The sequence below is a fragment of the Leucopleurus acutus genome, assembly GCF_964270905.1.
Source record: "Leucopleurus acutus genome assembly, chromosome: 8".
Lineage (NCBI taxonomy): Eukaryota > Metazoa > Chordata > Mammalia > Artiodactyla > Delphinidae > Leucopleurus > Leucopleurus acutus.
Genome location: NC_139151.1, coordinates 24,927,752 through 24,955,551, shown reverse-complemented (window position 1 = coordinate 24,955,551; position 27,800 = coordinate 24,927,752). Strand labels below are relative to the sequence as shown.

General features: G+C 40.1%; 1 protein-coding gene across 1 annotated transcript; it reads left to right on the top strand.

Moving 5' to 3' along the window:
* The first annotated feature begins 2,017 nt into the window (after positions 1-2,017).
* Positions 2,018-26,359, top strand: ACAT1 (acetyl-CoA acetyltransferase 1). Its single transcript, XM_082845203.1, has 12 exons — positions 2,018-2,175; positions 12,300-12,347; positions 13,412-13,529; positions 13,804-13,899; positions 14,107-14,207; positions 17,112-17,255; positions 18,006-18,156; positions 19,075-19,170; positions 20,899-21,012; positions 21,875-21,939; positions 23,639-23,796; positions 24,330-26,359. The coding sequence occupies exons 1-12, from the start codon at positions 2,080-2,082 to the stop codon at positions 24,448-24,450; spliced, it is 1,308 nt and encodes a 435-aa protein (XP_082701329.1). The 5' UTR covers positions 2,018-2,079; the 3' UTR covers positions 24,451-26,359.
* The last annotated feature ends 1,441 nt before the right edge of the window (positions 26,360-27,800 follow it).

The window sequence follows — 27,800 nt, the reverse complement described above, 5'->3', positions numbered from 1 at the left end:
CAAAGGAAGTAGGCAGGACTTGGGAGGATCTGGTAGGTGAAGGTATTACACACCACTCTAAGGGACCAACCTAGGGTGATTGGGAAAGTAAAGATAGGGGTGCTGTATTTATCTATTGCCATGTAAAAATGACCCCAAAACATAGTGGCTTAAAACAACAATAGCTATTTATTTTCTCTCGTTTCTGTGGATCATGAATTCAGACAGGGCACAGGAAGGGATGGCTGGTCTCTGCTCCATGATGTCTGGGGTCTCAGCTGGAAGGTTGAAGGCTGGGACTGGAAGTCATCAGAGAGCTTTTTTTAATCCATATTTCTGGCTAGACCTAGCCTGGGAGGTCACATACCTCACTTCTGTGATACTCCATGGTCAGGGCAGTCAGTATTCCCTCCCCAGATTCAAGGGGAGGGAACACCGACCCCACCTCTGGTTGGAGGAGTGAGCATGAGTCATATTGAAAGAAGAGCTTGTAGGGTAGGCTAATTGTATGATTAGGCCACCCAAGATGGCTGTTCTCTTGCTCTCTGTACATCCCTCAACCAGACCCTGCTTCACCTATACCCTACTCACCTGACTGACCTTCCCTCTTAATCATAGAGCCTGATCAGTAAATGCCTACCTACTTGCCCTGACCCCAGCTAGTGAGTGTTGTAATCTTTAAATCAGAACAGCTCCACAAAGATGGTTTATCAAAGGGGCAGTGAGGGTTGTCTCCTCTGCTGGTTTCCCTGGTAACTGATGAGGCAACCTGATATCAATTCCCCCATAACAATTCCCTCTTCTTCCGGTAGGGAAGACTGTTGCCACTGCCAGCCTGCCATCTGCTGCCAACAATGGTGTGTCTCTCCAGGACCCTCTTGCTTTGGGTGTAAGTAAGATCCCCTATCCAATAAACCATTGATGTCTCTGTCGCTAACTCTGGATTCTTTCCATCTTGAGGCTGGACAATTACAAGCTTTGAAGTCCTGCTGGGGTGCAGCCCAACACTAACTTTTGGTGTGGCCAACTTTGAAAAATACAATCTCCCACTTGTTACAAAACATAATTAAGGGTGGGGATTTTACTTTAGGAAAAACCTGGGTTTGGCTTGGAGTAAGTAGGGTTAAAGTGCTTACTTTGTATGTTGTCACTCCTATCTTCTGTATAAAGTAAGTACAGGGAATTCCCTGGTGGTCCAGTGGTTAGGACTCTGCACTTTCACTGCTGTGGGCCTGGGTTCAATATCTGTTGGGGAACAAAATCCCACAAGCCACTTGGGCAAAAAAAAGCCAAAACAACAACAAGCAAAATTAAAGAAATAGAAAAAAATTAAATAAATAAATAAAATAAATATAAACGAAAACAATGTTACAAAGTCACAAAAATTTGCTGTCTCCAGCTGAAGATCCAAAATTAAGCAGTGGGTTCCCAAAATGTGAGAACATCATACCTAACACATCATTCTCTGGAAATAGGTACAGGAAAGCAATGCCATGTAATGCTATCAGTTCAGACCCCAGCTCTACCACTTTCCAGGCCATCATGGAAAAATAAGTTAATTTCTTTGTAGCTCAGTTATCTCATTAGTTAAGGGTGGATAATAATAGCATCTAATTCATCGAGTTTTTGTGAAGGTTAATATAATTTTATTAATTGTTCAAAGTTAGGCATTAATGTTTCCTATTCCTCTTCTTCCTCCTACTAAGAAACAATTGCAAAATTATCTCATCATAAATGAAAAGCTAACTGGATTGCTTGAAAATATTTTCATGAATTTCCTTTGTGCTTTGTGGGTATTAAGTGAGAGAAGCAGGCCCAGTGAACAGAAAAGGCCCAGGTTACACATAAACCACTGGTCTCAGAAGGTCAGAAGTAGTGGAAAGGGGACCTGGCACCGTATCAGCAGACTTCTAAGCCAGCGCCTCCTGCCACGCGCTGCTCGGGCGTCCCAGCGCCAGGCTCCGTCCCTCCCCTCCTATGCTGCCGGCCAATGGCCGCCGGCCGTCGCGGCCCGAGGCTGCTATTGGAGGAGGCGGCCGGGTCGGCGGTTGAAGCGGGGTAGGGGACCCGCCGCTTGCGATCACATCTCTCCGCTGGTATATGTCCGCTCGGCGCTCGGCCACCATGGCTGTGCTGGCGGCGCTTCTGCGCGGTGGCGCCCGTGGGCGCAGCCCCCTGCTTCGGAGGCAGATGCAGGTGAGAGGGACTGGGACTCGGGTCTCGCCTCGGAAGTCTTCTGCCTGCGGCCTCGCGGCCGGAAGGAGCCCTAAGTGCAGGCCTGAGGAAGCCCCCGGAGGGACCCACGCCCCGAAAGCCACGCGCTCAGACTTGCCGGCTCGCACAGGGCGTTTCCATTCTCAGGGGACTCTCCCGGATCGTGATAATTGCTTTCTGGTGTGTCAGGTGGGGCAGGTATTTTGACAGGCAGAAAGGCGCGGGCTTGGTTCTGACCTTGCCCGACGGGTAGGGAAGGCCCGTAAAACTGTTTTCGAGCTTTTCTTTAAAACATGTTTGTGAGCGTTATTGTCAAGAGATTTTGATTTCCTGCAATAGGTAATCATTATGGGCTTACAGGGTGATAATAAAAAGATGTACCGACTCGGAGCAACTTCAAACCTATAAGGGAAAATAAATGGCTACTCACTTTCTTGATGAGTAATGCTTACGTATTAAGGGCGTCCAGAGCCGTGTTTCTCCTCTGGCTGTTGTGTTTAGGGAACACAGGAGCGACAGCCTTGAAAGAATCTACTGTTTTCCGTACATCAAAGCAAGCTAGCTTGCACCACATGTTTAGGGTCTGGCAAAAGCTAAAGAGTAGGTAGAGAAGTTCAGGGTGTGGTTGGTGAAGCTTGACTTTTCCAGTTTGGTTGGAGCAATAAAGTTTGAAATCCAGTCATATTGTAAGAGTTTGGATTTGACTTAAAGTCAGTGAGGACCGTTGATATTTTTGCTCTTGTCATAATTAGAGGTATAGGAGCATTGAAGTGGGGAAAAAACTATTGTCTGTTAGGTGTGATGTAACTTGAACGGGTGTGTTGGCAGTAGGAGCTGAAAGGGAGGAGCACTATGCAAGAGATTGTGAAAGAATAAGTGTAGAACTTGACAAATGCAGAGTGAGGGTGGGAGCCAAGGGAAAAGGAAGAGTCTAAAATTAATCCTGGGTGACTGAGATAATAGAAAAGTCAGGAGGAGTGGGTTTCCAGGAAACATGAGTTCTTAGCATATTTGTTAGTATGTCGGAAATCACAAAAATGTACTTGGGTCATCCTGAGTTTCAACCAACATTTATTGGTGAATTAGGTGAAATAAGTACTCTAATTTTGTAAAAAACAAAACAAAACATAAACCAAATGGAGAACCCTCTTAATTTATAGTTTAACTGGGAGCTTAAAATCAAACACAATTGTTGCTGATGAGAAAAATGAAGTTGTAGGTTATGTAGCATATGATTTGTGGTGTTCATTTAATTGAACTCTAGGAATTAGTTGTATTGGTTGTTACTTGAATTAAGTGGTCATTTAATGAACCATGGAAATCCATTTGTCTTAACAGGTTTTCAATATTCAGTGCCATTTTGTGGAATGGAACTTGATCTCTAACCCATTAAACTGGCTTTTTCTCTTTTGCCTTCAGATACACACAGCTCTCCCTTACGGTCAAGAAACCTTTATGGACTTTATCAGAGCTTGTTGGTTTCCAGCTGGAATTGCTTTTTTCTTATGGTCAAAAGAGTAGTCCTCCTCGTCACCTTCGTTTACATCCATTTCTCCTTAAACCTCTGCAGTTAGATTTCTGTACTGCTCAACAGAAGAATACCAGTGATTTTCTTTTCCTGTAATTTTTCTTCTTCTTCTTGACTTTTCTTTGTACTATATTTGACACTTTTGACCATTCCCTCCTTTAAAGTCCTGTCTTGCTATTTTGAACCAAGATAATTTTCCTTTAATACTCAAGACTTAAAAAAAAAAACAAATCCTGCATTGTGCCAGTCCTGAGCCTATTTGTTCCCAGATTCATCTTCTCTTCTCTTTCTGTATTGCTGTGAGGCCGACCCTTGCAGGTGCCAGCATCATCTGGCTTCTGTCTGGGTTCAGAAACTGGTGGAAGATTGGGAGATAAGAAGGGAGAAGTCAGGATAATTATTTTTTTCCTCTCTCTGCCTTAGATTGTGTTTCTGACAATGTCTGCCAGTCCTTTGGTTCTTGTTTCTGCCAGGTGACCCTGACCCCTTGGCTTTGGTAACCCTGCTTCTTCCCTTTGTCTTAACAGCCTGAGCATGCTAGTGCCTTCCTGTTGCTAATCTCTGTGCTGCTGTCTCCTGTTCTCAGCTCTTCTGTCACCTGTACATTTATTTATTTTAAAATTTATTTATTTATTTATGGCTGTGTTGGGTCCTTGTTGCTGCGTGTGGGCTTTCTCTAGTTGTGTAGAGAGGAGGCTACCCTTCGTTGCAGTGCGTGGGCTTCTCATTGCAGTGGCTTCTCTTGTTGAGGAGCACGGGCTCCAGGCGTGCGGGCTTCAGTAGTTGTGGGTCGCGGGCTTAGTTGCTCCGCGGCATGTAGGATCTTCCCAGACCAGGGATCCAGCCTGTGTCCCCTGCATTGGTAGGTGGATTCTTAACCACTGTGCCACCAGGGAAGTCCCTCACCTGTGCATTTAATTCTCTGCATTAAATTCTGTTTCACATAGAATGGTTTTTATTTTCCTGGTTGAAGCCTGATGGATACTCATGGTTTTTGCATTCCCTTCCCATTCCCTTTCACCATGTGGAGTTTTGTACCTCAGTTCTCAGCCTTATACAGAAAAAAAGAACAGAATGTTTTGGTAAGCAAGTAAGTGGTAATAGTGATCTGATTGGCAGTAAACACCGAGAGAAATGGATAGATTCAAGAGATAGCATGGAGATAGAATCTGTTGAACTTAATGACTGATTGGCTGTGAATGGCTGAGAGAGGAGTTCCACAGGCCTTGATGAGGCCAGCTACAGCAAGTGTGTAGACAGAGGAGAGAAGAGGGCTTTGTACAGGGCCTTTGGGAGACACTGTTTCAGGACAGGCAGAACAAGTGGGAACCCGTGAAGGTGAATGAAAAGAGAGGATGGTGTTGTGGAAGAAAACCAGAGGAATGTAGTGTCACCTGAAAGCCAAGGGAGGGGAGATTTCCAAGAAGGAGGGTGTATTAGTTTCCTTAGGCCATTGTAAGAAAATACCACATATCGGGCAGCTTAAAACAACAGATATGTTGCACAGTTCTGGAGGCTAGAAAGTCTGAAATCAAGTGCCTCTTCTGAGCTTCTTGTGGTTTGCTGGCAATCTGAGTTCCTTGGTTTGTAGATGCATCACTCCAGTCCTCTATCTGCACATGGCAATCTCCCTGTGTCTTCACTTCCCTTCCCTGCAAATGCCTCTGTGTTCAAATTTCCCCTTCTTATAAGGACATCAGTCATATTGGATTAAGGCCCACCCTAATGAACTTATTTTGACTTGATTATTTCTGTAAGGACCACATTTACAAATAAAGTTACATTCTAAGGTCCTGGGGATTAGGACTTCTTTTGGGTGGGGCACACAATTCAACCCATAACAGAGGGAGCATTCAACAATGTAAAAATTTAATATAAGTGTTTATATAAGATTTTAACAAAGGAATTATATAAATGAAATACATAAAATGAACATATACATAAAATGAAAAGCGTTGATTGAAATTAGCATAACTGTTTAATACTTGGAGAACTTTATAAAGGCCTGAAGAAATACAGATTTGGGATATCAGTTTTATGTAAGGGAACTTTGCTTCCCCATACAGACAGTAATATGCATAAATACAAGGTATTTTGAGTACTAACTGCTAAATCCTCTAAGAAGTTGAAAAATTTTTTAAATGATTAATCTGTTTTCTCAAAATGTTTCCTTGATAATGGCTCAATTTCTAATTCATTTTACTGATTTTTTACAGTTATTTTGGCATATGGATAGTTCTCATGAATTTGTCTCCTGTGAACAGAAATAATGAAAAATTAGTATCACTGATGACACGCTTGATTAGTGAAGAATATCATAAGCAAATCATTAATTACTCAAAAATAGTGCAGTACTTTGGAAAGAGCAGTTGCCTCAGCTTCCTAAATTTTATTACTATTTTAAATAAAATATATAATATGTATAACAAATATATAATATGCATAATACAATATGTATATATGTATAATATGTAAACTATATGTATAATAGAGTGAAACTGTTTGGATTTGAAATCCCAGGTCTGCCCCATATTGGCTCTGTGACTCTGGGCAGGTTACTTGACCTGCCTGTGCTTTAGTTTCCTTACTTGTAAAATAAGAATACTAATACCCACCCATTGGCTGGTTCTATATCTAAAACATATTCCATATACATCTGTTTGTATCCACCCCTCTTGTGACCTCCTTAGCACTAGCCACATGAGCTCTTGCCTGGTCTCCTTCCCTTTTTCTACTCCTGCTCCTACAGTCAGCTCTCTATACTTCAGCCAGAGTGGTGTTTTTATAGTAGAAAAGCCTTCAGTGGCTTCTCATTGCACAGACTAGAATCCAGAGTCCTTCTTATGGCCTCTTTGGTCCCTGCTTGTTTCTTTAGTCTCAGCTCAGACTGTGTTCTCCTGAGTATGTGGCTCCCACTATACTGTTCCACTTTCTATACTTAGCATGCGCCAAGTTTGTTTCTAATTCAAGGCCTTTGTCCTAGTTCTTCCCAATGCATCAAATGCTGTTTTCCCTAGATCTTCCCCAGGCTGACTCTTTTTTTTAATTTATTTATTTTGGTTGTGTTGGGTCTTCGTGGCTGCGCCTGGGCTTTCTCTAGTTGCAGCAAGCGGGGGCCACTCTTCATTGCGGTGCGTGGGCTTCTTATTGCTGTAGTTTCTCTTGTTGCGGAGCATGGGCTCTAGGCACGTGGGCTTCAGTAGTTGCAGCGTGTGTGTTCAGTTAGTTGTGGCTCGTGGGCTCTAGAGCGCAGGCTCAGTAGTTGTGGCACATGGGCTTAGTAGCTCCGCGGCATGTGGAATCTTCTTGGACCAGGAATTGAACCCGTGTCCCCCGCATCGGCAGGCGGACTCCCAACCACTGCGCCACCAGAGAAGCCCCTCAAATGTTTTTCAGAGCTGCTAGTAAGCACCAGACTTTGTTCATTTGTTTAGCGTTTCTTGCCATCACTGGGATAAAAAATAAAATCAGTCTCTTCTTGAAACTTACAGTCTAGTGGGGAGACAGGCCAGTGAGGGTTACAGAATTATGTGTTTGGGACAAATAGAGTGTGCACAGGGTGTGCAGAAGCTAAGACTGGAGTGTCTACCTCTGCCTGCATTGTCAAGGGTGGTCTCTAGAGTTCTTGGGGCAGCTGAGCTGTCCTTGAAAGATGATTGTGATATGCAAATAAAACTTAACTAGTTGTGTTCATTTATCACATATTTATCACACATTATGTTCAGTGTCTTGATCCTACTATAATTTTGTCATTCCTGGGATATTTAATGAGCTCTAGGCACTATGCCAAGTGACAAGGATGTAGCAGTGAACGAGAAAGGAGGAGGAAGGGAAGGGGGAAAGACAGGACTGCTCTCAGAAGCTTGCGTTAATTATACGGAGAGAGAGAGATTAAATATGTGAACCCTGTATTTACACAGTGTGAGAGGTGCTTTGAAGGAAATAATCATGTTGAAATAGAAGCCAACTTTAAATGGTCAGGGAGAAGCACTCTGGGGTTGTATCATTTGAGCTGAGACTTGAAGAACAAAAATGAATCAGCCAAGGCAAGCTGGGGAAAGACTTACTGGCAGAGGCACACTGCAAAGAGCTTGAGGTGGGAATGGGTTCAGAACAAAGAGGAGGCTGGTGTGGCTGGCACAGAGCAAGAGTGGCATGAGTTTGGAAAGAACATTAGAAAAGAAGACCAAAAGAAAAAGGAAAGAACATTAGGAGCCAGATCATACCATACCATCCAGATCATCAGGAGCTCCAGTTCCAGGAGCCAGGAACTTGTAGGATAAGGGTGAGACTGTGGATATCATTCCAAGAACAATGGAAAGCCATCAAAGGATTTTTTTTTTTTTGCTGTACGCGGGCCTCTCACTGTTGTGGCCTCTCCCGCTGCGGAGCACAGGCTCCGGACGCGCAGGCACAGCGACCATGGCTCACGGGCTCAGCTGCTCCACGGCATGTGGGATCTTCTCCGACCGGGGCACGAACCTGTGTCCCCTGCATCGGCAGGTGGACTCTCAACCACTGCGTTACCAGGGAAGCCCCATCAAAGGATTTTAATCAGGGGAGCGATGTGATCTGATTTACATTTGTGTGTGTATGTGGGGAGGGGGGGGTTGTTTTTGTTTTTTTGTGTTTTTTTTTGGCCACGCCACACAGCTTGTGGGATCTCAGTCCCCCTGGGATCTCAGGATTAAACCTGGGCCACTGCAGTGAAAGCACCAAATCCTAACCATCGGACCACCAGGGAACTCCCTGATTTATGTTTTAAAAACCGGATGGACTGAAGAAGGGAAGCTGGGGATGCAGGAAATGAAGTAAAAGGCTGTTACAGTAGCAAGAGATCGTGGCTGGGACTAGGTGGCAGTAGTGCAGATGAAGCGAAGTGGAAGAATTTAGGTATATTTTAGACAGTATTGACAGTACCTATGATAGAGTATCTCTAGGTATTAGGCACAGATGGAGGGTGAGTCCTAAGATTTTGGCTTAGCACCTGGACAGATTGTGATGTGATATCTTGAGGAGGGAAATGCTGGAAAGAAACTAGTGTTCTACTTTTCCGGTTATCACGGCGTGAGGCACCATGAGCAGTAAAGTCTCCCGTGACACCCTCTATGAGGCGGTACGGGAAGTCCTGCATGGGAGCCAGCGCAAGCCCCAGAAGTTTTTGGAGATGGTGGAGCTTCAGATCAGCCTGAACAACTGTGACCCTCAGAAGGACAAACGCTTCTTGGGCACTGCCAGGTTGGCACCATTCTCATCCCACCCAGCCCTCAGTGTCCCTGTGCCCGTCTCCTCCCTTCAGGCTCTGGTTGAGGCTGAGATGGCCTGGCACATGTGGCACTGAAGTGCCCGGGTAGTTCAGACCCCCTGCTCCAGGCAGGTGTGGCTGGACAGACCCCCACACTGGGTCTTAAAACAAGAGGGGAGGGACTTCCCTGGTGGCACAGTGGTTAAGAATCCGCCTGCCAATGCAGGGGACACTGGTTTGAGCCCTGGTCCTGGAAGATCCCACATGCTGCAGAGCAACTAAGCCCGTGTGCCACAACTACTGAAGCCTGTGTGCCTAGAGCTTGTGCTCCACAACAAGAGAAGCCACCGCAATGAGAAGCACGTGCAACGCAACGCAAGAGCAGCCCCTGCTCGCTGCAACTAGAGAAAGCCCGCGCATAGCAATGAAGACCCAACGCAGCCAAGAAATAATAAATTAAAAAACAAACAAACAACAACAAAAAAAACAAGAGGGGAGGTGTGGGGAGGCCTTGGCTGAGCCTGCCGGCTAGTTTGGGAAGCCAGACTAGCTGTTGGTGAATGTGGATGCTCTGGGCTTAAGTCCACTCCCTGCCCCAAGTTCTCCATATGTGTTCTGGGGGACCAGCAGCATTGTGATGAGGCCAAGGCTGTGGATATACCCCACATGGGCATCAAGGTGCTAAGGAAACTCAACAAGAATAAGAAACTGGTCAAGAAGCTGGCCAAGAAGTATGATGCCTTTTTGGCTTCAGAGTCTCTGATCAAGAAGATCCCACGAATCCTGGACCCATGCCTGAATAAGGCTGGCAAGTTCCTTCTGTGATGACCCACAATGAGAACATCGTGGCCAAAGTTGATGAAGTGAAGTCCACGATCAAGTTCCAGATGAAGAAGGTGCTGTGTCTGGCAGTGGCTGTTGGCCACATGCAGATGACAGATGATGAGCTGTGTACAACATCCACTTAGCTGTCAACTTCCCGGTGTCATTGCTCAAGAAAATTGGCAGGGGATTTCCCTGGTGGCCTAGTGGTTAATAATACACCTGCCAGTGAAGGGGACACGGGTTTGATCTCTGGTCTGGGAAGATCCCACATGCCACAGAGCAACTAAGCCTATGCGCCACAACTACTGAGCCGGCGCTCTAGAGCCCGCGAGCCACAGCTACTGAGCCCACGTGCCACAACTACTGAGGCTTATGCGCCTAGAGCCCGTACTCCACAACAAGAGAAGCCACCACAAGGAGAAGCCCACATACTGCAACGAAGGGTAGCCCCCGCTCGACACAACTAGAGAAAACCCGTGTGCAGCAACCAAGACCCAATGCAGCCAAAAATAAATAAATAAATTTATTTAAAAAAAAAAAATTGGCAGAACATTTTGTACATTAAAAGCACCATGGGCAAACCTCAGAGCCTGTACTAAGGCACAGCTTAATAAACCACACTCCCACCATTAAAAAAAAAAAAAAAGCAACTAGTGTTCTAGGGTGGAAATTGAGAGACATGAGTTGGACATTAAATTCAGGCTATCAAGTTGGCACTTGGATATATGAGTCTGGAGGTCAAGGCTGGAGATAGAAATTTTGAAATCACCAGGACATAATTGCTGTTTAAAGCTATAGGGCTAGATATGATTAAGGAGACAGTGAAGATGGAAAATTAAAAGGGGCCTGGAACAAAGCCCTGGGACATTCCAGCACTTAGAGGTTGGGAAGGGGAGGATGAAACAGCAAAGAAGACTGAGAAAAATAACTAGAGAGATAGGAGGGAGACTATAAGATTGTGTTAAAATGGAAGCCAAGAAATTGGAGGGTTTGTGTAGTGGTTTACACATATTACCTCATTTGATTCTCACAACAACATGTGGGGAGTATTTTAGAAAACTTAATGCTCAAGAATACTCAGCTAGTAAGCCTAGGCTCTTAACCACTGTGCATGTTTCCCCAAGGAGAAAAGTGAGTCCCAGGTTGCTGAATGGATGAGATGAGTATAGTGAAGTCTTTATTGGATTTTGCTATCCAGACATTGTTGATCTTGGTCAGAGCCAACAAAAGGATAGATAAAAGCCAGATTGGGTGGGGTTGAACAGTAAATAGGAGGTGAGGACAAGGAAGCAAATTGTAGGTAACTTGTTGGAGAACTTCTCATGTACAGAGGAACTAAGAAATGAGGTGAAAGCTCAATGGGAGTCTGGGTTAAGAGGTTTGTTTTTAATTCTTTCAGGTGGGAGGAGGCCTATTACTATGCTTACAGAATAATCCAGGAGTAAAGGGGATGAATGATACTGGGGAGAGGGAAGGGATAACGGAAGATGTGGCATCTTTTAAAAGGCAACTGGAATGGGATCCAGGGCAAAGTGGAGAAACCAGGGAACCTTCAACTAAACAGAACCAGAGACTTTAAAGTGGTTTAGAAAAGGCCCTTTGATTGCAAGGAACAATATCCCATTTCACACTAGCTAAGTAGAAAGGGACTTTTTTGAAGATATACAATAGGCAAGCTCTTTGGACATCCAAGGTTAGGAAATAAAGTAAAGCTGGCCTTGCTGGAACCCTAACTAGAAAATCACTATGTTATCTTCTTTTGTCTCTTGTAGTGTGGCATGGTCTTTTCTTCCTTTTCTGAGTGTATATGTTCCATTCCTTTGCTTCTCTGCTTACTTGTGGCTTTTCTCTTTGCTGTAACCTCTGCTTTTACATGGTGTTGCTGACTAACTCCAGCCCCTTGGGCCTTTCACTTCAAGTGCCCATCATCATTCAGTTGATTGGGTCTCTCAGAGTGCTAGCTTGGTTCAAAGTCCATTCCATTTTTGGTCCTGTCAGCTCTGGCCAGTGGGAGGACGATGGGAATCACCTTGTACTTAGGACTGTCCCTCCCAGACCCTTTGGAGAAAGGGGTGTAGCTGGAGAGGCAATGACTGGCATGTTTACTACAAGTAGGAAATTTAAATTCAGAGTTGGGTCACAGATAATATGCTAGAATCCTTCAGTGTAAGTAGGTTATATAAGCAGCAGCCCAATTTGGGCTTACTTAATTTAGAACTTAGATTTAACTTAAAATTACATTTTATAAAGTTTATACTTAAAAAGGCTTAGAAATTTTAAGATGAAAAATTCATCAGAAGTTAAAACATACATTTCCAATGAACAGTTAAACAGACAAGAATATTACAAAAGTAATTTTAAAAATTGTAACAGTGATATATGTGAACAGGAAAATTTGGAAATTAAAGTATAATGCAGCAAAAAGAAATAACCATAATCCCATTACTGAGAAGTATAAAGTGATGTAGGTTAATATTTTTTACATCATAACAAATATTTATATTACAGGAAATAAGATATGTGGAACGAAGTTATGTATCAAAACCCACTTTGAATGTAAGTATAAATTTAAATTGTGCTTTAAAATTTCAAGAATTTAAAGGAAATGTAGTCTATTAAAAATGCATATTCTAAAGCATGTATAGATGAGGGTCAGCTTGGGATGATTCAGTGGTTAGGAATAGCTAATTATTGAAATATTAAGTCAGACTCCCAAATTACCCTAAAAAATTTCAGTCTAGTGCCCTGCGTAATTTCTGCTTCTTCCCCAGTCATTGTCTATGGTAAACAACCTTCTCTAAAACTAGGCAGTGTTCTTCCTTTACTTTTGGGAACCCCCATTATATTGTGTTGGTTGGTACATTGCAGAGGCCACATGGAAGATACTAGAAGAAAGGGGCTGAAGGAGATTGGGGATTAGACAGGAAGGACCATCACCTGGTCACCTAGTGCTTCCTGAGGGGTCCTCCTTTTGTTTCATAACGGTTTCTAAAAAGACTTAGTAATAGCCTTCGACCAGAATCCAGGGAATGGTTCTCTTATTATCTATGAGAATTTATGCATGTATGTATGTATGTATTTATCTAAGAGCATGTAGAAGGCAAGCGTAAGGAGAGAATTGTTAAAATAGTGTTTTGCAATATTTAAGAGAGCTTTTATCTTTTTCTTAAATTTTATATTGTCTTATTAATAGTTTAAGAAGTATGGCTCTGGCTGTGTCCTAGTTAAGTGGTATGCCCCCACTAACATACAGGTCTTGACCCTAGACCAGAGTTTGCCTTCAGTAAGGAAGCCCTTTAATTAGGGCTTTTTATGCAGTTAACAAGGGTAAACTGATCATTTCTTAAATTTTGACTAATAGAATTGAACCTTAAGCTTCTGGTCTATGCCTATTTTAGAACTGGTTTTTCTTAGGTTTTCTATTAGGTCTTAAATCATAAAGTACCAGAATTGAACTGATATTAGGGCTGTTCTAATATTATTTTCATCTTTGATGGGTAATTAGTCATTCATTAAAAGTCTGTTATTTGGCTAATATATCTATGAATTGTTTATTTATGAAAGATGATGTGGGTAAAATATTTAAATATAATAATTTTTACCATCTTCTGTCTTGCCAGGAAGTGGTCATAGTAAGTGCTGCAAGAACACCCATTGGATCCTTTCTAGGCAGCCTTTCCTCTCTGCCAGCCACTAAACTTGGTTCCATTGCAATTCAGGGAGCCATTGAAAAGGCAGGTTAGTAGTGCTTTACTTTTTGTGTTGAGGGGTAGTGATTCAATGGAACAAATGTTTATTTTGCACTTAACTATATACGTAACACTTAGAAACGAATTAATGTCTACATTTCTGAATTCCCTTGAAAAGAAATCCTTGTACTAGAGTGTTATGAATGAAGCTCAAAACTGACAAGAAAAAGAAACCATTCCTGCTATATAATGTCACATACTTTACTAGGTAATTACTAAATTGAATAAAATATGGAAATGTCTTTTTGATTTTTTTAAAAAAGGGATTCCAAAAGAAGAAGTGAAAGAAGCATACATGGGTAATGTTCTACAAGGAGGTGAAGGACAAGCCCCTACAAGGCAAGCAGTACTGGGTGCAGGTATTAGGACTACATTTTTGCTTTTATACTTAAATGTTTGACATGGCAAAATGGAGGTCATTTCAGCTTAAATAAAATGTTAAATGCATAATAGACTTATATTGGCAGAAGAAATGTTGCAGATTATAGTTTAACATGCTCTATTTTATTACAGTTTATTTGAAGAATATCTTTGTTCTTCAAAAGTATGATTTATATTGGTTTTAGGCTTACCTATTTCTACTCCATGTACCACTGTAAACAAAGTTTGTGCCTCAGGAATGAAAGCCATCATGATGGCCTCTCAGAATCTTATGTGTGGACATCAGGTAAGAAGTACCTTCTTTTCCATTTTATAACTAAAATAATATGCAGTGCTAAAAAACACTAAAAATCTAAGCATATTCATACTCTACAAGTGAGATTCTTTCTCATAAGTGCAGTTGCTCTGTTGTTTCAGACACTCAGGAGTGTCTGGATTTGCCAATTCCATTTGAAGTAGAGGTCAAAATGATAGCTCAAGTGTCTGGTATTAAAAAGTAGTTTTCAGCCAGGACGTTTTTGTCTTTGGGTGCCCCTTTACTTAGGATTCTGGTTGATTTAAGACACCGTAAATTTTGTCTGTGCTAGAATGAGAAGGGTTTTTATCATAAATGAGAATAAGGTGCTGACCCTGGGAATCAAATCGTTGATTGAGCCCAAAATTGATGACTAATTTATAGCTCCTTATGTTCAGGTTCAGCTGTAAAATTGTGCAGGCTTTCTATTGGCCTTGATGATTTTGATCTTGTCTTTACCAGAGCAAGAGATAGGCTGCTCAGCAAACATATGCTAGATGTTAGGAGGCTAGACCTGGACTCGTAGACCTAAGAGTTTATCAGATCCAAGCCTTTTTTTCAGTTGAGGAAAGAGGTTGAGAGGACTACAAACACAGTTACAGGGGTAAAATTAGAAAACAGGTGTCCCTATCCCTGTCTAGTGCATTCCAGCCTATCAGGGTATAACACACCAAGGTAAAAATCAGTTGTGAGGTGTTTGCAGATTATTTCTTACATGTACAAGAATCATAATTATGCATACCCTTGCTGTTACTCCTTCCTTGCTTTGTTTCCAGTTGTAAGGCAAGCCAAAGAGAAAAAAAAGAGTGATACCTGATACACATGCTAAAAACTGAGATGGTATAGAAAAGTATAAAATGAAAAATCTTCTTTCTTCTTGCCCCACTTTGAATCTCTGACTTATTCATCACTTTTTTGTGTATTCTGCCACCGAAAAGCAGAGAAACTTTGGGGAAGTTTCTTAAACTCAGTGCCCCATGTAATGTCTTGGAGGTCATTCTGTATCAGCACATAAGATAGTACTCTATTGACCTGAACAACTATAATATACTTATGGGTCCTTATTGAATGGACATCTAGGTTGTCTCCAGTTCTTCACTATTTTAAATAATGCTGCAGAGAGTACCCCTATATATATCTTTGTGTAATTATAAATACTTAAATCAATTCTTGTTAATTCACTGTACTAAGCAGTATAGTGTAGTGGTTAAGAACAAAAAGTCTGGAGCCAGACTAATTTCAAATCCTGGTTTTGCTCATCATTAGCTGAGGATCTACTATGTGGACATTCACTGGAGATTGGTGAACAAAACATTAAAAAATCTCATCATGTGCAAGTCTGTCTTTTGGAAAAATTCCTAAGAGGAGAATTTCGGAGTCAGAGATTTAAAAATTTTGATATTTTCAAATGCTTTCCATGAAAGTTATACCAGTTACATATTTTCCATAGCTTATGAGAGCTTGTTTGCCTATACACAAGGTAACACTGACATCAGGTATTACCAAACCCTTGTCAAACGGTCATGAAATTGTTTAGATGTTTCAGAATGGTTTGAATGACAAGGAAAATTTTGTCTCAGTTGATTTTTTTGTGGTTCTCTAGCAAATGCTTTCAGTTAGTGTTCTTTGATTCATTTGTGCATGTATAAAATTATCTGACTTAGAGGAATACTAGGAATTGCCTTATTTTGAATGGTCACTTATATTATATTCTGTAGAATAATTGATAACTTAATTTCTGTCACTTATTATTGCCATCATCCCCAGAAAATACTCAGTATTTCAGGATAGCAGAATAAAACTTATATGAGAACTATTTGAGACTCTCCATATTTGAAAACAGGCAAAATATTTAGGTTTCTTTGGTACAGAACTTCTGTTTGTCTTTATTCTTTTTTTTTTTTTTTTTGGTGGTACGCGGGCCTCTCACTGTTGTGGCCTCTCCCATTGCGGAGCACAGGCTCCGGATGCGCAGGCTCATTGGCCATGGCTCACGGGCCCAGCCGCTCTGCGGCATGTGGGATCTTAGTACCCCGACCAGGGATTGAACCTGTGCCCCCTGCAGTGGAAGTGCAGGGTCTTAACCACTGGACCACCAGGGAAATCTCTGAAGATATTTAAACAGTTCTGTATGACCTCAGGTGTAGGTCCAGGCATGAGACTGGAAAGGGAATGAGAAGTCAGATTGTAAAGGGCCTTATGTGCTATGCTGGTGAGTCCTGTAAGGAGTGGAATGACCAGACTTACAGTCTAGCCAGAATGACTCAGATGAGTGTAGATGACACTTGGGTGGAAGGACAGGCTGCATATCAGATGATCAAGTAGAAAATTACTATAGCTATCTGGGAAGAGCTGATTGGGAGGATCACAATCAAGGAAGTCGGATTATTTCCGAGAACTGAGATTACGTTTTTGGCAGTGTCAGTGAAATGAAGGGTTAGAAGAATTTCAGCAGATGGTTCTACATTAAAGATTCCTGGCATTCTTATTAATGTCTGATTCTGATCTTAATTATCATTACACGTTTCAGACCATTTCCTTTTACCAGTGTCAAGAGGGTACTTCCTATAGTGACTGTATAGCAAATGTTTAATAAAGTCCATGTAGAATACTTGTTTGTTGTAGCTGTGTAAAGGGTATAATGGGCTTGCAACTACAGTTGACCCTTAAACATGGATTTGAACTGCCTGGGTCCACTTAATGTGCAAATTTTTTTCAATAAACATGTACTACAGTTGAATCTGTGGATGTAGAACCATGGATAGGGAGGGCCGACCGTGAAGTTATACACAGATTTTCAAGTGTGTGGAGCGTTGACGTTCCTAATCCTGGTGTTGTTCAGAAGTCAACAGTACTACTTGAATTGACATTGGGTTTTTGTGTGTTGCTGAGCAGGATGTGATGGTGGCAGGTGGGATGGAGAGCATGTCCAATGTTCCCTATGTAATGAACAGAGGAGCAACACCATATGGTGGCATAAAGCTTGAAGATTTGATTGTAAAAGATGGGCTAACTGATGTCTACAATAAAATTCATATGGTAATTATTGCTTTTTAATGGAGAAATGCCATGTATATAAAATACTGCTTGATTTAAAAAATATATATATATACTTTAATTTTTATTTATTTATTTTTGGCTGCATTGGGTCTTTGTTGCTGCATGTTGGCTTTCTCTAGTTGTGGTGAGCGGGGGCTACTCTTCATTGCAGTGTGCGTGCTTCTCATTGCGGTGGCTTCTCTTGTTGTGGAGCACAGGCTCTAGGTCCACGGGCTTCAGTAGTTGTGGCTCGCGGGCTCTAGGGCACAGGCTCAGTAGTTGTGGTGCACGGGCTTAGTTGCTCCACAGCATGTGGGATCTTCCTGGACCAGGGATCAAACCCATGTCCCCTGCATTGGCAGGTAGATTCGTAACCACTGCACCACCAGGAAAGTCCAATATATATATCTCAGAAACTGAACTGAAGGATATAAATGTTGATTGAGCCATTCATTTTAGGAAAATGTTTTTCTAAGCTCATTGCATCAACTTGGCTCAACTGTTGAATAAATTGCCCCACACTGAAATAGGACATTTTCTGACATTTAATAATGGATTCCATAGGTGTTTAATTATTTGTCTTCAAAATAGCAACTTCTGGGCTAATTGAAGTATTTGAGGATGAGACATGAATAAAAAAATTACCTAGTACAGAAAGAAGTATATTTTAAGAAACTAAATTTAACTACTAACCACTATTTTATGTTATGCAAAGTTAATTAGTTTTTTAAAACTTCCAACTTCTATCAGGGCAACTGTGCTGAAAATACTGCAAAGAAGCTGAATATTGCACGAGATGAACAGGATACTTATGCTATTAACTCCTATACCAGAAGTAAAGCAGCATGGGAAGCTGGAAAATTTGGAAATGAAGTTGTTCCTGTCACAATTACAGTAAAAGGTTGAAGAATAAATAGATTTTAATTTTTAGTAGACTTTGTGTGTTGCTAAATATTTTATGTTTGAGTTTTAGTACATTTTTATCTTTGTTAATTTCAACTGAGGACGCTGACACTGCTGCTTATGGTTATTAAAGGGAAATGTTGCTAATTCAGAGGTAAATTTAATTTCTAATATAATTTAATTTAATTTCTAATATAATTGTTCCTAATATAAGCAACAGACAACACACTAAGTTAAGTGAAAAGGGGGGGATTTATTAGAAGGCCACTTGGGGATTCGTCCCAGAACTGAAAGATGTATGGCAGCAACCAGTCAGCTCTGGGAACTTCAGGAATTGGAAGTGGGTAGTCAGTACCATTAGGACACGCTGTCTTGGCTTTTCCGTGCTGCTTTTGTTCTTTATTGTCTCAGCTTTTCTGTGGTGCTGCCTCCATCTCCAGGGTCACATCTGTAGGGCTCTCAGTCACAAAGGAAAGAGACCTCCTCACCAATTGCAGCAAAATAAATCCACAGTAAAGACTCAATTAACTTGGTTTAGGTTACATTTCGATTCTAGAAATAATTACTGTGATGAGAATGATGGAGTACCAAAACTTATCCAGCCTAGGTTGGACATCTACTCCTGGCGTTAGAAGAATGAGGTCTGTGATCATAGAAGGAGGCTGAGAGAAGAGAATGGGATGTGGCTAAATAGAAGATTTAAATTGCATCAGGCTACTTAATAAACTCTTCTTTAAGACACTAACAGAAATTATTGATGGTAGATTCTTGAGTGGAATTTACTTGGGATGGTTTAAGGTATGTGGGCATACAGGGAAGCACAGACTACCAGGCACCTTGTGTACCATTTCTTACTGAGCAACTAATTATTATCTTCACTGCTAAGATTACTTAATTTAAAAGATTTTTGTTTTAGGTAAACCAGATGTAGTGGTGAAAGAAGATGAAGAATATAAACGTGTTGATTTTAGTAGAGTTCCAAAGCTGAAGACGGTTTTCCAAAAAGAAAATGGTTAGTATTAAGAAATGAAGCATAAGAAAAAAGAGTCAGTGTACCATATCTCGTCTTAGAACTGCCTGAGGATTTAAAAAAATTCTAGAAAACAACTAGATGGTATTTAACATTTTCAATGTATCAGGCTCAAGTGAAGGTAACAAAACGTATGATATTTATCCAAAGTATATTTAAAATTGCTTAACAGTTAATATTTTCTTTGCGTGTCTGTGTGTGTTTGAACTTGTTTTTTATTATTAATTTTTATTGGAGTGTAGTTGATTTACAATGTTGTTAGTTTCTGCAGTACAGCAAAGTGAATCAGTTATGCATATACATATATCCACTGGTTTTTAGATTCTATTCCCATATAGGTCATTACAGAGTATTGAGGTAGAGTTCCCTGTACTATACAGTATGTTTTTTATTAGTTTTTTATTTTATATAAACAGTTAATACTTTCAATATATAAAGCCTCTGGAACAGGTTGTAGAATGATGTAGAACAGTTTTTCATATGCACTTCATCTTGAAAGTTTTTCATGATATGAAAGTCAAGTTTACATATTATGTTAAATATCTGTAAGCCTCTGGAGGACTAAGCTGATAGATGTTTTTCATTTTTGTATCTCTAGTGCCTGGTTCTCAACAAATAAATGTTGAATGTTTGTTAGTGTAAGTGGGATCCCAGGTTACTAAATCCTTTTAGGAAAAAAGGTCAGTTCTGCTTTTAAAATTGGCTGTATACAGCTGCGATAATAATCTGAAATAACTTTTTTCCCTTTTTTGATTGAATTTCTCAATACTAACTATAGGAGTGGATTAATCTTTTTTATTAAAGCATCATATAAAAATTTATATTGCAGGGAATTCACCGATGGTCCAGTGGTTAGGACTCTGTGCTTCCGCAGCAGGGGCACGGGTTTGATCCCTAGTCGGGGAACTAAGATCCCACAAGCCTCACAGCTTGGCCAAAAAAAGAAAAAAAAAATTATATTGCAAAAGTATATTTTTATAATTTTAGCAGCAGTCTATTTTAGGGTTTTCATTGGTATTTAAAAGAAAACAGCTTAATTGACATATAATTTGCATACCATAAAATTCTCCTGTTTAAAATGTACAGTTTAGTGACTTTTATTATTCATTTAACTTCAAGTGATTGTAGAGAAGAAGAAATACCTGATTTTGACACTGATTTGAAAAATATATAATGAGTGCCCGCTCTACTGTGAATAAGCAAAGACTTAGTGTTTGTTAGGAAAAATATGAAGTGGTCCTTATCTTTGAGGAATTATGAACCAGCATTTACCCAGTGCCATCACACATGCCTTTTGAGGTAGCTTTGAATAAACTGTTACAAAAAACGTAAGGGGACTTCCCTGGTGGTCCAGTGTTAAGACTCCACGCTCCCAATGCAGGGGGCCCGGGTTCGATCCCTGGTCTGGGAACTAGATCTCACATGCCACAACGAAGATCCCACACGGGGCAGCAACTAAGACCCGGTGAAGCCAAATAAATAAATAAATATATATTTAAAAAAATCTAACGTAAAAAGGCATACTGACATTAATTGTGTTATATACATACACATTTAATTATGTGTATTTTCCTGAGGGCAGGAATTATCTCCATCCATATCTTCATGCATCTAGCAACCCAGGCAGTATTCTGCAGAAATTTGTTAAATTGATCCAAACGAATTCAATGTGAAAGGATGTTCTGATGTCATGCTCATTGATACTTTCAGGTACAGTAACAGCTGCCAATGCCAGCACACTGAATGATGGAGCAGCTGCTATGGTTCTGATGACTGCAGATGCAGCCAAGAGGCTCAGTGTTAAACCACTGGCAAGAATAGCAGGTAGAAAATGTTCTGAACTTGTTTATTCCTAAACCGCTATATTCTTCCTGAAATTGAGTTTCTTTGCCAGTAATATTATACGTAATATTGAAGTTGGCTATTTCTGTCTGTAGGTTGTACTTTGTGACAGAATTTAACTAGTACATGTTTTAATTGAGATAGAACCTCCTTCAATATTTTCGTTAGTATTTGATTTGTATAAGAGAAAGCTTTTAAAAATCTTTCCCTATCCTGGATGATGTGTGGGAGACTACAGGGTACATGTTTTCCCCTGGCACTGTGGGGAAAGGTAGCCAGGTAGAGTAAAAAGAATATGGGCTTAGGAGTATAGAGATACAAAAAATTTAATTGTACTGGCATTAATTATTAACTGTGTGGTCTTGGCATGTCCTCAGTCTCCTTAAGACTTTTTAGCTGTAAAATCTGCCTTGCCTTCTTCATAAGGAGTTAAACAGATACCATTTTGTTTAGATCATGGTTTCTTAACCTCAGCACCATTGACATTTCACAACAAATAATTGTGTTGTAGGAGCTATTCTATGCATTGTAAGATGTTTAGCAGCTTGGCTTCTACCCATTAGATACTACAATAAGTGGCATTCCACCTGTGCAACAACCAAAAATATCTCTAGATAATGTCAGTGTCCCTGGAGGCAGTTTCCCCTAACTCCCTATCTGTGAAAGTCAATGGCTTAGATGACTGGTATAATCTTGTAAAGTGTAGAATCTTAGAAAAGGCACAAATACATTTAAATACACTATAATGTTTAGGAAACTTGCATTTTTGCATATTATATGAGTTGTTAGATATAGCTTTGGGTGCTTATAAAAAGATTTTAACGATGTATTTTTTTTAATGAAGCATTTGCTGATGCTGCTGTAGAACCTATTGATTTTCCAGTTGCACCTGCATATGCTGTACCTAAGGTGAGAACAAAATAACAGACCATAACTCATTGTGCCAATTTCTGTTTTTGCTTATACCAAGGTTGCATGTTTTAGATTTTACATGTTACTCATCCACCAAAGCATAGAGGTAGCTTAGTTTCAAATCTTCTCACTTCTCCTGAAAACAATTAAAGAGCAACAAGGATAACAACAACAAAAGTAAAGGGGCAGCCCACAAACTATATTTTCAGTGGAGCAGATAAAAACTACATGATTGAATTCCTTGTGTGGAACTCACATACCTGGAATGGCAACCGCAAAGTGGGAGGTTGGTGCAGCAGAGAAAAGAAGGGAATGCTGAGGGTCCAGGGTTCTAGAATTCAAAGCAAATATTCATTACTAGAAGGAGCAGTCTTCATCCTGAAAGGGAACTCATGGGAGCTGGTCTCAGAGTAAAACTGGAGATGGAGAGGACCTATCTGCTCCAATTGTCAGTCTGAGTCTTTGTGGGAAGTTACTAAGGGGTCCCAGGAAAGGAGACAGTGTTGTGTTGGTTTAGGGGTTAAGGGGGATCTCAGAAGACTCCAGCAAATGTTCCCTTTCAGAAGTAGAGGGCCTCACCCTGAAAGAATATGTCTGAGGGTGGCACCCAGATTAGAAAAAAAAAAAAAAAATCAGTGGGGAATAAGGATAGAGAAGGATCAGAAACAACAGGGAGTGCTGATCTGTCCAGAGGTGGCAGATCTCAGAAAGCAACACAGTTATACAGCTTCTGAAAGTGAATGTGCATCACATTGGAAAGGAAGGGTGATAAACACTTCTCAGCTAGATTCTGAGAGCTAGAAAAGTGGCTACACTTAGGTAGGTACCATGTTTTGTCTCATGGTGTTGGAACTAGAGGAAGCTGTTTGAGCTGTACAACTTAGAAAGCTACCTGAGCCTGCTGGAGGAAGAGAGCAAGGAGGAACAGAAGTTTCACGTTAATATTATTGTTGCTCAGAACAAAAAAATTTCTAAAGATAAACACCCTCCTGCAATAGCTGAGGAACTATCAAAACAAGAGATCATATAATAAGACTTTAAATAAATCATTTACAGTGAAAATATGATAGCTTTGAATAACTGTGCCCCAGATAACCCCACAGCAACTTTTATAAAGCAGAAACTCTAGGGGATGCAATGAAAAATTAGTAGAGAGTAGTATACCTCTTTCATTTGACAGATAAAAAATCTAGAACTAAGCAACATATAATCAGTAAAGTAGATCTTAAGAATATGTATCAACTGTGTACCCCTAAATAAAGAGTATTCAGTTATCCATGGAATGATCAAGAAAATGAAGTTTTCTCTCTCCAAAATAATAGAAATACGATAATGCAAACAAGTCTTTGATTACAATGCAATAAGATGAGAAATTAGGGCATTCCCTGGCAGTCCAGTGGTTAGGATTGCACACTTCCACTGCAGGGGGCACGGGTTCGATCCTTGGTCAGGGAACTAAGATCCTGCATGCTGTGCAGCACCCCCCCCCCCCGCAAAAAAAACAAAAACAAAAACAAAAGATGAGAAGTTAAAATCAGAAAATAAAAGGGCCCTTCCTCCTGGAAACTAAGAAACTCCATATTTATGTATTACATCAAAGGGAAATATAAACGAAAATTGCAGAATTTCAAGAAGATAATGAAAATAAGTTTTGACTTAATTATCTGAACATAATCTATATTTTTAAAAAATTTAGGTTCTTAAAGATGCAGGATTGAAAAAAGAAGATATTACAATGTGGGAAATAAACGAAGCCTTTAGTGTGGTCGTACTAGCAAACATTAAAATGCTAGAGATTGATCCCCAAAAAGTGAATATCAATGGAGGAGCTGTTTCTCTTGGACATCCAATTGGGTAGGTAAAATTATAAAGAAAAATATACCTAGGTTAATGGCTGCCTTTGTATATTCCTATCAAAACTTAAACTGCTTCATGATAATTCTTGTTACTCTTGGTTTAACAGTTTTTCTTCCCACACATCCTTCATAGGGCAAATACCATTTCTGATAGGATCCCCATTGAACACAGATCTATCACATCTGTTCCTTGAAAACTAATATTGTTTTATGTTGAAGAAGATAATTTAAGAGTAAAATCTATGCTTGGGCTTTTCAAAAAGCTGTAACCATTCTTGGGGCTTCCCTGGTGGTCCAGTGCTTAGGACTCCACGCTTCCACTGCAGGGGGCATGGGTTCGATCCCTGGTTGGGAAACTAAGGTCCTGTGTGCTGCTCAGTGCAGCCAAAAAAAAAAAAAGCTGTAACCCTTCTTGAAACAAGTCTCCCAAGTTAAAATAAAGTAGTTAAATTCAGCTATAAGTAATGGCTAATTTGGTTATTCATACAGTCTATAAACAATTAAAGTACCAAAATGCTTTCTTAATCCTAGGATGTCTGGAGCCAGGATTGTCGTCCATTTGGCTCATGCCTTGAAGCAAGGAGAATATGGTCTTGCCAGTATTTGCAACGGAGGAGGAGGTGCTTCTGCCATGCTGATCCAAAAGCTGTAGACAACTTTTGTTGTCTAAGGCAACAACCCTATGTAGCCAGAAAGGCCTGCTGTAATCAGGGTGACTGATTACCCTGGGTCAGCTTGTATGAAAATAATCTGTTTCACTTTTTATTATTTTCAACTCTTTTTAAAAAAATAAGATAAAAAATCAAATCCCCAAACCTTTTGAGATTACACAGTAATTTTTTCTTCTAATTTACATTGTTTCTAATCTTGAGCACATTTTTGTTATAAGGCTGTACTGTTTAAAATACCACTGTGCAATATTAGTGACTTATAAGTAGCTAGAAGCTTCCATTTTAGAGAATAAATCTTAATTTACATTTTTGAGGACTGTTAAAGATTAAGTGAATGTTATCTATCACTAATTTAGATTTAATAGACCCTTCAAAGTAAGAGCAGTTATTCTGTGCAAACTAGGAATGCCTCATATCATTAGTCAAGAAGCCAAAGACTGTAGTGTTGCTAGAAACAGGAGGAACCCGTGTGCTCAGGTCTGAAGTGGGTGCAATTTTTCATAACCTCATCATTCAGAATTTGTTTGGGCGTGGGGGTTAGGGTTTTTGCTCTGAATTACTACAGTAGCACAAAGAGTGGGAAAGAAGGTGGAAACTAAACTGCTCAACTGAATGGATTTCTGAAGGGAAGAGATCGTCACTTTCATTATGCCACAATGCCTGTTCTTAAGCAGAAGAAAATGCAGCACAAGTATCTTGAGTTGCATCTCATCTAGAAAAAAAACACACTGTAGGCAGGGGCTATGCACACCAACCTCAGCTGCAGTTCTGAGAAGGGAAACCTGTTTAAGTTGATGTTGACAATAGTTGGGGAGTAGAGAGGACAGAAAAGTGGTATTACATCTATCTCATGGCAAATAATTCAGTGAATTATTCAGTGAATCCTTATCGTTGAAGGAAAAAAAAAAGATAACATGGAAAAAAATTGTTCTTAAGATTCAAAGACTACTTTCAAAAATATCTGTATAGTAATTACAGCTCCCTTTTGCAGCTCATTATGTGCTAAGTAGTGTCCTAGAGTCTTTATTTGTATTAACTCCTTTAATCCTCACAAAAACTCGATAGGGTAGGTACCATTATTATCCCTCCTATAAAAATAAGGAAATTGAGGCGTGGAGTGGTAAAATAAATTCTCAAGGTCAAATACCTCGTGAGTAGCTGAGATGGATTCAATTCCAGGCAGTCTTACTCCAGAGCCCAAGTTCTTAACTCAGTATGTTTGGCTTCTCAGTCTCAGATAAGTAGCTGCCGTAACTGTAAGAAGAACTGGGTAAAATACATGGGAAAAAAAAAATCCAACCCAAAATATTTAGAATACTTCATTGAAGATAAGCAGAATTAACAATGAATCCAAAAGTCAGTCATCTGGAAAACTTAAATCTGGGAGTAAATGAAGAGAGAAAAAGAAACGACATAGAACCAGCAAGTAAATGGTATTTATTAAAAAGGAAAAAGAAAGGTACTCTGAAGCAATAATTACAATGTAAGAGAAAAACTCAGATTTTTACTAAGTGTGCAGATTTAGAAGGCCTTATTTCATTAACAGAATTAACAGAATCACACTAATGTTCTATGGAAAAGACAGTAAGAAACAAATTCTTCAAACAGCTAGGTAGAAAAATTGGTAACCTTAGTCCTTATTTCTGTAACTGTCAGAAGACAAGTGACCAACATCTACATATTTTTAATGGAGTAAGAGTGATAAAGATACTAGAAGGAGTGTCTAGGCATGCAAAAGCTTAGAAAATGTAGCACTGTGATGTTTCCTCCAAAAATGACAAAGGTTTATCAGCACATGGAAAGAATAATCAAGAATTTGGGAGTGTGAAAGTTAAATTTTTAAAAAATGATTAAGGACTGACTAGGGAGCAAGGGAAGATAGGGGTGAAACAGGGGTTAAAAAAAAAAATATATATATATGCTAAATAAAGGGAAATGCCATTGGAATGTAAAAAGGAGTTCCACATTTTAAATTACTATAGAAGATAAAAGCTGAAAAACCCAATTACAAAGTAAAAGATGGCTGGTGTATATCACAAATTATTAGACATCAAGGCAGAAAGTGTTAAAATAGGACAAGAACTATTCCATGTAAAGAAGATTACTCAAAATGAAGTTATGGAGAATCCAAAGAGGGTCATAGAAGAAGTGGCTTTTATGAAGGATGACATGAGAATTTAGCATGCATTTAGGAGCTGATTGGCATCCTCCCTGGAGACTGGGGAAGCCAGCAGATACCACCTCTATGTTCTCACTTGAGCCCAGTACACATCTGGTGCCCCAGCTTTTGCAGCTGCCACTGAAGGGAGAGGCCCCTGGATCACCTGGCTCTGATAGCCAGCAGGTTTTATACTTATGGGTGCCACAGAACTGTAGCAGAGAATCAGTCATTAATGGGTATAGCAGCCCTGCCCACACCTCCCAAGGGTATACACCTGGGCCCAGTGCAGAGGCAACATGCAAAAAAGCCCATCTCCCAGTTTTCTCCATGAGAGGGCCCTAACTACATACTTTCCCAGTTGCTGCCTACAAGTACAGCTTTCAATCAACTTGCATCTAGGTACAGACTGTAGTCTTCCCCTTTGGGAGCCACTAAGAACAAAGAAGGCAGCATGGAAAATCACAAATGTTTAAGAGATAAAGAGCTCTGGTTAGGCTGATGTATAAGGTTCTCTTACCTAAGATCACTTTGTCAAGACTGAGAGAGGTGGCTCTTTTATCTAAGGTACAGAAACCAACACAGTCAAGGAAGATGAAGAAATGGGAATATGTTTCAAACAAAAGAATGAGATAAAACTTTAGAAACAGATCTCAATGAAACAGAGATAAGTGATTTACCTAATAAAGAATTAAAAATAATGGTCATAAAGATGCTCACAGATCAGGAGAACAATGTTTAAACAAAGTGAGAATTTCAAAGAAGGTAGAAAATATAAGAAAGTACCAAACAGAAATCAGAGAGCTGAAGAATACACTAACCGAATTGAAAATTCAATAGAGGAGTTAAGCAGCAGACAAGTAGAAGAAAGGATCAGTGAACTCAAAGACAGGGCAGTGAAATTTATCCAATCAGAGGAGCAAAGAAAAAAAGTAAAGACAGCTTAAAGGACTTATGAGACAACATCAAGTGAGCAAAAAAGTATATGCATTATAGGGGGTCCCAGAAGTAGAAGAGAAAGGGGCAGAAATCTTATAAGAAATATCAGCTGAAAACTTTCCTAACCTGGAGAAAGAAACAGACCAGATTCAGGAAGCACAGAGAAATCCAAAAAAGATAAATCCAAAGAGCCCTCACATGGAGACACATAATTAAATTGTGAAAAGTTAAAGA

Coding starts and splice junctions, on each gene's coding strand:
- ACAT1 (XM_082845203.1), top strand. CDS start 2,080: ATGTCCGCTCGGCGCTCGGCCACCATGGCTGTGCTGGCGGCGCTTCTG. Junction 13,900..14,106: donor GCAAGCAGTACTGGGTGCAG/GTATTAGGACTA, acceptor TATTGGTTTTAG/GCTTACCTATTTCTACTCCA. Junction 17,256..18,005: donor TCTACAATAAAATTCATATG/GTAATTATTGCT, acceptor AACTTCTATCAG/GGCAACTGTGCTGAAAATAC.